This window comes from Oncorhynchus gorbuscha, linkage group LG03 (assembly GCF_021184085.1).
Source record: "Oncorhynchus gorbuscha isolate QuinsamMale2020 ecotype Even-year linkage group LG03, OgorEven_v1.0, whole genome shotgun sequence".
Taxonomy (NCBI): domain Eukaryota; kingdom Metazoa; phylum Chordata; class Actinopteri; order Salmoniformes; family Salmonidae; genus Oncorhynchus; species Oncorhynchus gorbuscha.
The window spans coordinates 51,872,147-51,881,946 of NC_060175.1; the positions used below are offsets into that span (position 1 = coordinate 51,872,147).

Genomic DNA, 9,800 nt, shown 5'->3' on the forward strand with positions numbered 1-9,800 from the left:
GAATTAGTGTGTATTGCACCAATAAGAAACAGCAGTACACAAATTAATCACCATTTCTTTAATTACAAAAACACCAGATTTTCTAGGACTGCCCATTTTATTCGGGGGGTCTTTATTGTAATGAGTGAATAGCTCACACCCTCCATGTAATTCAGTGAGGAGACAAGCAAATAATTAGACTTACGATGACCATGTCAGTGAAGCCACCTCAATCAACTTCTATCAAAAGGCCTTGTAAAATTGATGGCTACCTTCTTGATGCAAATGTTTACAAAGCAGTGGTAAGATGGTCACTGAGAAAAATGAATGTACAAAAAAAAAAAAAAATCCATCCACATTTCATTATGAAACCACAAAAGTATATCCCCAAGCCCATTATAAAAACAAATATAAGAAGGGCATTTGCAAAACGGCCAAACAAAAATGAAGTGCAAGGATGGTTAGCGTTGCAGACGTCAGCTGGAGCATCTGTGTCAGTAAACATCTGTCCGATCAAATCAAAGGTCTCGGTGGAGTTAACATTTACTTTCAAATGAAGTCAAACTGCATTTCAAATTTTCTATTGGATTCATGGAATAATATGTCTTTGATGACAGTCTGATGGTTGAGGACTCCTTGAAAACCAAAAACTAAGCATCTTAAGTCTCCAATCTTCGGTCATCATTTACTTGCAATTCTGCCAGAGAAGAAAATAAATACATAAGTCCGTTTGTTGTACATGTTAATTATCAGACAAAGACCTTTACATTTTTTTTAAATCTATAGTGAGCTCCAAAAGTATTGGGACAGAGACATGTTGTTTTGGCTCTGTACACCAGCACTTTGGATTTGAAATTATACAATGACTATGGAGGTTAAAGTACAGACTGTCAGCTTTCATTTGATGGTATTGTCATCCATAACAAATCAGGTCAAACATTTAGAAATTACAGCACTTTTTACATAGTGCGCCCCCCCCCCCCCACAATTTCACTTCAATAAAGTAGTAAAGTTCAGTAATTAGTCACATATCCTAGAACGCAATGATTGCATCAAGCTTGAAACTCTACAAACTTGTTGGATGCATTTTCCATGCGTTTTGGTTGTGTTTCAGATTATTTTAATATAATAATAATATGCCCAATAGAAATTAATAGTAAATAAATGTAGTGCCATTTTGGTTTCACTTAAATTAAATAAAGATGAGAAATGTTTCTAACACCGCATCTACATTGTGGATGGTACCATGATCACGGATAATCCTGAATGAATAATGAGGAGAGAAAGTTGGAGGCTGAAATGCTAATCTCCCATGTTAATGTAATGTCTTTGGGGGTATGATATTTGTGCACGCATCATTATCCGTTATCATGGGAGCATCCACATTAACGTAGAAGTGTTTAGAAACATTTTTTACAATAAAAGTGACAATATTATTTTACAATTCATTTCTATCTGGCACAAATTTAAAACTGAAATGAGATCTTAAAATGTAAAGCCTGCATGAGAAGTCCTGGGTACATTAAAATCACATCTGATGTGAGAAACTTCACACATTTCTTTCCAGCATAAGGATGAAGTGTACAGGATTTCGCCGCAACAGAATATGAACGGAAGAACAATGAGGATGATCGGATAATGCGGGAATGAGGAAGCGCCACACACGTTGCATCTTTAGAATAACCATGTACAATGGCAGGCAATATTAAGATTAATAACTGGTGACATGGACAGGATGGAAAAGGTGAGCAAAGATGATTTTTATGGTGGGATGAGCAAGATGTTGGTGAGTGAGCACTGCACCACACAGCCATGCATTACACAGGGCAATGGGGATGCACTGGGATGCAGTCCATAGAGATGCCCTTACTTCAGCCTGGAAGACTGGCCCTTTGTTATTAGAAAACAGGCCTTTACCGCAGGCTCCTATACTTTGCCAACCTACTACTTTGCTCTGCGGCAATCCTGAAAGAGAGAGATGTAGCAAGGAGTAGACAGGAGTTAGGGAGACAGGAGGGCACTATAGGAGACGGTGGCTAAAGAAAGTCAGGCTAGTCAAGTTTCATCAATTGTGAAATTAAATCCACTGACTCCACATCAACCAAAAGGAGCATGAGACTAGAATATGGTTAAAAGGACTGGGTCAGAAAGGACAGGAGTAAGGTGCAGTAATTCCACAGTAATACTAGGCAATTAGAGCTTGAAGCCTTCAGCCAGTGACACTTATTACCGCTGTGTCTCGGTGGCCTTTGGAGAGCTCTACATGTGGAAGGCTTGAGGGAAAAAAAAAAAAAAAACACCCACACAGTTCAATCTGGCCAGGCCCTCTCATGCTCCCAGTAGACATACGCTCTACAGCGGTGGCTCCACTCTTCTGCTAGCCTGGCTGGGCAAAGGGCCCCTGGGGGACACACACTGAGGGGGCAGCATGTCACAGTAGGCCCTTACACACGATCTCAAGGGCCTTGAGTGAACGTCCGGCAGCCACAATCTCAGAGAAGCACCAAGAGGACCCAAAGCCCCAGAGTCCTTCTCATATGAAGAGGTCAAACTTTCTCCCTGTGGTCAAGAGCTCTCTAGGCAGGAAATCTGACAGTCAGTCTGTGTTTTTGCGAAAGCTAATAGAAGTCATACCTCTTGACTGCTTTCTGGGCCAACATGCGGTTTCCAGCCAGGAAGGTGAGACTGCCGATGATGGCCAGGTACTTGAGGGTCTGGAACATGTTGAGGTGAGTCCAGTAGACATACATCAGTCCCAGCATGCCTGAAACATGACAATAAACAGTAAAAGGTGATAAACTAGGAAAAAGAGATATCGGTGGAGTGACAATGCCAGTAGTTTCCATTGTAATCCACGACTCTGAACTCCGTACTCACATGCGTGGCCCACATGGAAGAGGACAGCGCTGGGGGAGAGGCTGAAGTTTGAGATGTTGGCCCCGAGTTTGAACCACTGAACAGAGAGGGGGGCGAGAACAAGAGAATATTGTTCATGGAACACGGCAGTACAACAACAGGTCTGGAAACAGATTAATTTACAATGCACTGATGCAAGCCTTTCGCAGTATGGACAATGTCGCCACACAACGGTGTCAGAAATGACATACAGCCTCACCATTGTCCTTTCAAATCAAAACAAGTGTTAACCAAAAACCAAGGCTCATTCAGGAAGTATCAAGGTTTTATTCTGAAGGGCCTTGCTAAACAGAAAACACAGTGAAGAGGCAGATATGAAAATGTTCTAAAAATAAACCTTTGGACCTTCATACAATTCCAAACTTGAAGAAGTAAAGAGTGTCACCAGAATAAGCAGCAGCAGGAAGGGTGAGAGGACGAGGGCTGTGAAGGCGTTGGACACCACTGTGGGTGGCTTCTTCTCTGGCTCCCGGAACAGGTGCTACACACGACAAAAACATCAGGTCAAGTCCACCTATTTGTTTCAATGACCACGCACAACATGGACATTGGCGTAATCGTTAACCCAAAACCGCAGCAAACGGAAAACAAGTTTATTGGACAAATTCAGGTAGTTCCCGCCCAGTTTTGTTCCTAGTGAATACACCCCAGCTATCCATCTATTTATTTGTCAGGGACCACGCACAACATGGATATTGCACCAGAGTTAGCTTAGCTATATAGCTCATTTCTACCTATGACGAGCAACCAAAAGACTAGAGAAACAAACCAATGTGTTTATATGCAAGACTTGTTGTTTACCTGGATATCTTGCTTAGGCATGTAAAGGGTCTTAGATTGGATGGCTGCTGGGGCCTCCTCATCAAGGAACTTCAAGACAACGTCAGCCACGTTCCACAGAATGGGGTTCTCCAAGGTGGCATCTCCCACAATGAGGTGGAGGGCATATGTTCCAGACATTGAGTCAAACTCAGACTTCCTCTCGGCTATGTCCAACTCAAACTTGTAAAGGTTCTTACTGTCAGGCTCGGCCACAAACACAACCTCCTGGCCAGTTTTATGATTGTGCAACCTCACAAAGGTCTGGAGAGAAAGACAATAACAATACTCAAGAGATATAATAGCACAATGTTGACAGAATGAGAGTATGAACATAAAAATGTAGACCCACAGGAACAGCCAAATCTCTACCTGGTGGGGAGTGAGCTCTACTCCAGTGTTGACATCCACTAACTGGAATGTCATGGCAAAGTTCTGGTGGCTGTCTGCAGTAAAAGAACCCTTGGCCTTGAAGGGATAGTCCACCCTGGAAATGAAAACAATTATATTTTATATATATATATATATTTATATATTTTTTTTTGGGGGTGGTTGGCTAATGGGTAGGGCCATGAGCTTTTCCTGACCATACAACCTGCAGGAAATAACTCGGTCTTAGTTATGGGTCTGACAAAGGCTGTATTAAAAAGGGCTTTATATACGAGATTGGGCTCCCTAACCTGGATGTCTTGGTGCCGATGCTCTGGTCCTTATCCACTACGGACAGGTCCATATTAGTGATGGCCACCTCAGTGGACACCTTCACTTTTAGCTGAAGGCATGTGGGGAGAAAGAGAGATGGAGGAAAATGAGAAATTCATATGATGAAATTCACATGCAAATTTCAGGGTGATTAGTGTCACATTTATGGTGAATGAGTGTCAGAGAGTAAAAGTAAATGCTAGAGGTTAATTGCTTTGACACATGGTTAAGTAACATAAAGGTTTGTAAGCTAATGAAAGCGGCTACTAAGTAATAGTCCTCCATTTCGAGCACATTGAACTGCTAACCTTTTGGCAAAAGCGAAAGGCAACTGACTTAACTTACAAGAACTGTAACTTCTCACAATTACAAATCCAAAACTATATACAGAGCATTCGGAAAGAATTCAGACCCCTTGACTTTTTCCAAATCAAGGCTGTAAGACTTAATCTAAAATGGATTCAATTGTTTCCCCCCTTCACCAATCTACACACAATACCCCATAATGACAAAGCAAACAGGTTTAGAAATGTTAGCACATTTTTTACAAATAAAAACACTGAAAAATTACATTTACATAAGTACTCAGACCCTTTACTCAGTATTTTGTTGAAGCACAGGCTCTGGCTGGGCCACTCAAGGATATTCAGAGACTTGTCCCGAAGCCACTCCTGAGTCGTCTTCGCTGTGTGCTTAGGGTTGTTGTCCTGTTGGAAGGTGAACCTTCGCCCCAGTCTGAGGTCCTGATCGCTCTGGAGCAGGTGTTCATCATGGATCTCTACTTTGCTCTGTTCAGCTTTCCCCTCAATCCTGACTAGTCTCCCAGTCCCTGATGCTGAAAAACATCCCAAAAGCATTATGCTGCCACCATGCTTCACTGTAGGGATGGTGCCAGGTTCCCTCCAGATGTGAGGCTTGGCTTTCAGGCCACAGAGTTCAATATTGGTTTCAATAGACCAGAGAATCTTGTTTCTCATGGTCTGAAAGTCCTTTAGGAAAACTTCAAGTGGATTGTCTTTTAATGTGCCTTTTACTGAGGAATGGCTTCAGTTTAACCACTCATCCATAAAGGCCTAATTGGTGGAATGCTGCAGAGATGGTTGTCTTTCTGGTAGGTTCTCCCATCTCCACAGAAGAACTCTGAAGCTCTGTCCGACTGACCATCAGATTCTTGGTCATCTCCCTGACCAAGGCCCTTCTCCACCGATTGCTTAGTTTGGCCCGGGCGGCCAGCTCTAGGAACAGTCTTGGTGGTTCCAAACTTCTTCCATTTAAGAATGGAGGCCAGTGTTCTTGGAAACCTTCAATGCTACAGAAATGTTTTCGTACCCTTCCCCAGATCTGTGCCTCAACACAGTCCTGTCTCAGAGCTCTACTGACAATTCCTTTGACCTCCTGGCTTGGTTTTTGCTCTGACATGCACTGTCAACTGTCAGACCTTATATAGACAGGTGTGCCATTCTAAATCAAGTCCATTCTATTGCATTTACCACAGGTGGACTCCAATCAAGTGGTAGAAACATCTCAAAGATGATCAATGGAAACAGGATGCACCTGAGCGACATTTCAAGTCTCACAGCAAAGTGTCTGAATACTTATGTAAATAAGGTATCAGGTTTTTTCCTTTGTAATAGATTTACCAAAATTTCTAAAAAGCTGTTTTCGCTTTGTCATTATGGGGTAGTGTGTGTAGATTGATGGGACATTTTTTTTAAACAAGGGTGTAATGTCACAAAATGTCGAAAAAGTCAAGGGGTCTGAATAGTTTCCGAATGCACTGTACCTTTTATACTTGGTGATGAGTGAACCATGCCCCCATTTTGGAAAAATGTAAACTGGCATAAACTTTCAAATAATATAGAAGATTGTATATCTTGCTTGTAAGCGGGTACAAAATTATCCCCAATACATTTTCTCTTGAAAAGATGGCCGGCTCACCTCAACCTGACTGGCAACCAATCGGGTGTCCCCGGTGATAGCCACAGAGAACTGGTAATATCCACTGGCTGGCTGGCTAGTCATGAAGTTCAGTTCAAAAATGCCACTGTCAAAACAGGTAGAAATAATTATTATACACTACAAACACTGCAACGCAGACATACACAAATAATCCATATTAAAAAGCAACACAACTAGCAACATTAGTGCCCAGACAAATTCTAATCTTTCTGTCTAACAAACTTACTCCCTGAGGGAGAAAGGTGCCTGGGTGAGTATGACGTTCTTAGAGACCACAGCTTGAGCAGATTCCACCACCACACTGGCTGAGGCAAGAGGATTGGAGAGGACATCAGTCACCAGAAGCTGTGGTAAAGACAAGGAGGCAGAAAGATGTCAGTGAAAAGAAAAGCATCATGTGAGAAAGAAGACCATTGCTCAGTAGTTGACTAGAGCAAGGTTTCCCAAATTTGGTCCCAAATTTGGCCCCCATCCCCTGGGAGTTTTTTTGCCCAAGCACTGCACATTCAAAGCTTGATGACGAGTTGGTTATTTGAAATCAGCTGTCTAGTGCAAAAACAAGAAAACATGCACCCGGGGCCCATGCGAAAACCTTCAAATGTGTCTCAAATTGATGACGACCAAATAATGGACATTAAAAAAAATGAAGTGTAGTCAGTCACTGATTTAGAAACACTGGTCATAGTGCAGTGTACCTGCAGGATTGGCTTGTTGTGGGAGACGGTGGCAGGCCCCTGGGCGCTGACGATGACTGGCACCTGGAAGCGGTTGTTGGATAGGGCGGCAGCAGCACAGGCTACGCTGAATGCCTCAGACAGGGATTGCCAGGACTTCTTACTGAACACAGAGTTCACCAGCTGGATCACCTGGTCCTGTGAGGAAAACAGCTCACATTAGTTCCACATGCAGTTATTTTAAAATAGGTAGGTTGGTGTCGTTATTCTAGATTTCTATTATCAAGAATTATACAGAGGTCTAATACATGACACATGTTCAGGAAAAGTCCCTGGCCCTACTCATGCAGCCTGCTTTCCTTCAACTCCCCTGCATCAATCTACCATCCACATAAATTGTGAGAGAAGTTTACCTCTTTGAGAGGAGGCTCTGTATCCACATGGTCTGAGAGTGTGTAGGCTGCTGTCACAAACAGGGCAGTTGCCTCAAGTCCCTCTTCGAACTGGAGGTACACTCCACCCAAGTCATCCAATCGTGCTGCAAGATCCTTAAGAGGGAGAGAAAGGTTCAAATACAACACCTCTGCTTAAGAAACCAGTTTGCATGGGAGTAATTATTAACTTTGTAAAGTAATTTACCAGACTAAACCTGCAGCACAGCACCACCTGGTGGACTTGTGAAACTCACCTCAATCTCCTCCAGGATTCCTCCAAAGTCAGTCTGCTGGGAGAGACGGGTGGCAGTCTGGAGTGCTGTGGTGATTCTGTACAGACAGACAAGAAAAGAACAGTCACAATACAATGACAAAACACGTCATGGCTTTAGATCCATGTCCATAGGAATATCTTCTGTTCAAAAGCAGAGTTTGTTTGAAACGATTCAAAGTAACAATTAAGTTCAGAAGCTTATTTCTAGCAGTTAAACAAGGCAGATCTCACGGAAGATCAAATAAATGATCCAACAGCAAGTTTGATCCACCTGCCAGGCTAGCAGGTATTACTCACGCCAAGACGTTGTCCTCTTTAGCAATACGGGCGACCAGGGCACCGACGACTTCCTGTGAAGCCAGAGGAAGCCCTAGGGAACTGAGGGCGCTAACAGCTCTGAAGATCTGCGTGACTGTGGAGTCCTCGCTGACTGCTGCCAGAAGGATGTCACGGGTCTCATTGGATACCGGGATCTAAAAGAGGATGAATAAAGAAGTCAACAGAACCAAGCTATTAGTGAAGAATTCACTGGCAGAGCATCCAAAAGCACAAACACAAATGCTGTTCGCCGGTTCATCTTGCTGGAGGAGCAAATTACATGTTTTGGTCAAATAGAATCAAGCACCATATACAAGTACCTACCTCACAGTCTGAGATAGCCTGACTGGCCTCAGCAGCAAAGAAGAGGGAGTCGACACTCATGGGGTCCAGTTGGGCCTTCAAGAAATGACAGGCATCCTGCAAAAGAAAAACAAGGATTTGATGAGGCAACAAACTGTACTCGTGTCTCCCTTGGATTTATTCTGGAGTGGAAAACATTGTGGACGTGAATAGCAAAGGTGCAAACTTAACACTAGTGCAAACATGTCATAGGCTACATGTTTTGGGTCCTCCAGCCAAGCCCCTTTACTTTTATACATAGTAGCCTGTTTTCTTACATTTTCATCAGCAACTGAGGCTCCAAGCTTGCTTAGACCAACAATCGAGTAGTATGCTGATGCCAGGTCTGTGAAGGGTTGGCTCAGGAGAGCTTGAAGTCTCGCAACGTCTGACAGGGAAAGGTGATGGGATGGGGTCAGAGCCTGGGCTCCGAGAGCCACGGTGAGGAGGACCAAACTGAACAAACCTGTGGGCACAGACATGATGGTTACAGGAAATATTGCAACCGTTTTAAACGTGGGAAGTCAAAGTGAAGTAGTTCGTAGACTCAATCATGCAGCCATTACACAGAAACCCATGCATAACATCCCATTCCTTAACTAGAGGAACCAGCTTAGTTATCTAGCTAACTTACCTAACTAATTTCAGCTAACGTGAGCGAGAAATTTCAAACTCACTAAACATACTACAGACAACGCTAGTTCGTATTCAATCCAATGATCTTCATGATGATGTACCTGTAAAATACAAGTCTAGCAAGATCTCGCTTGCTAGCTACGACAACCGTGTTAGCTAGCTTATTAACGTTCGCTTCCACTGTCAGGCCAAATTCATTACATACCTGCACGCGTTATTTATAGACTACGAAAACTCTGCTTATATAAAATCACCGCTAGATTATATTACTAAATTATAATAACCATTAATACGAAGTGTACTTATGTGGTATTTAGGGCAAACAAAACCCTAAAATACTTACGAGGTTGGGCCATTTCTTTTCTTCTAATGCAGCGTCACCAAAGAGCCGGAATTGCTTCCGGGATCCAAGCCTTGGACACTACCATTTCAAAGACAAGGGGTGGTAATTGCATTTTCAGTCTTGGTAAGTATTATTAGACACACACCTTTCACATAACGTATTGTGTCCAACTATACTGCAATAAAATAACATGTTTAGATCGCATATCCTCAGTTGCTTTGTTTTATTCCATGCTCAATCTAACAGTTGTTACCCCTATTCGTGTAATTGGTTACAACCAACTCCTGCAAATGAATGAACTTGTTCCGACATCAGAACCAGAGGTTTGTTGGACCATCTGAAATGTTGGCGAGAATAATTTGCGTTTTGAAATATAAAATAAACTATCCGCAAATATTGTACAT

The 9,800-nt window shown here is 42.7% G+C and overlaps 1 protein-coding gene across 3 annotated transcripts; it reads right to left on the bottom strand.

Moving 5' to 3' along the window:
- Positions 1–47: 47 nt before the first annotated feature.
- rpn2 (ribophorin II) lies at positions 48–9,529 on the bottom strand. Of its 3 annotated transcripts, none has more exons than XM_046342842.1 (17): positions 9,397–9,529; positions 8,696–8,883; positions 8,400–8,495; positions 8,055–8,230; positions 7,738–7,813; positions 7,463–7,597; positions 7,071–7,247; positions 6,602–6,720; positions 6,355–6,460; positions 4,395–4,486; positions 4,087–4,201; positions 3,697–3,978; positions 3,281–3,376; positions 2,857–2,932; positions 2,614–2,743; positions 1,850–1,944; positions 48–676 (listed from the first exon to the last, which is right to left on the bottom strand). In XM_046342842.1, exons 1-16 carry the CDS (start codon positions 9,407–9,409, stop codon positions 1,893–1,895), a joined length of 1,929 nt encoding a protein of 642 aa, XP_046198798.1. In that variant the 5' UTR covers positions 9,410–9,529; the 3' UTR covers positions 48–676; positions 1,850–1,892. The 3 variants fall into 3 exon arrangements, with proteins under 3 accessions (XP_046198798.1, XP_046198800.1, XP_046198799.1); XM_046342844.1 differs by lacking the exon at positions 9,397–9,529 and adding an exon at positions 9,052–9,199; XM_046342843.1 differs by lacking the exon at positions 1,850–1,944.
- Between the last annotated feature and the right edge of the window lie 271 nt (positions 9,530–9,800).

What these genes read in the sequence shown, in the direction of transcription:
- rpn2 (XM_046342842.1), bottom strand. An exon ending in AAAGAGGACAACGTCTTGGC is followed by an intron (nt 7,814 to 8,054) that starts GTGAGTAATACC and finishes CTGTCTGTACAG; the next exon opens with AATCACCACAGCACTCCAGA. An exon ending in ACAACAAGCCAATCCTGCAG is followed by an intron (nt 6,721 to 7,070) that starts GTACACTGCACT and finishes TCTTTACCACAG; the next exon opens with CTTCTGGTGACTGATGTCCT.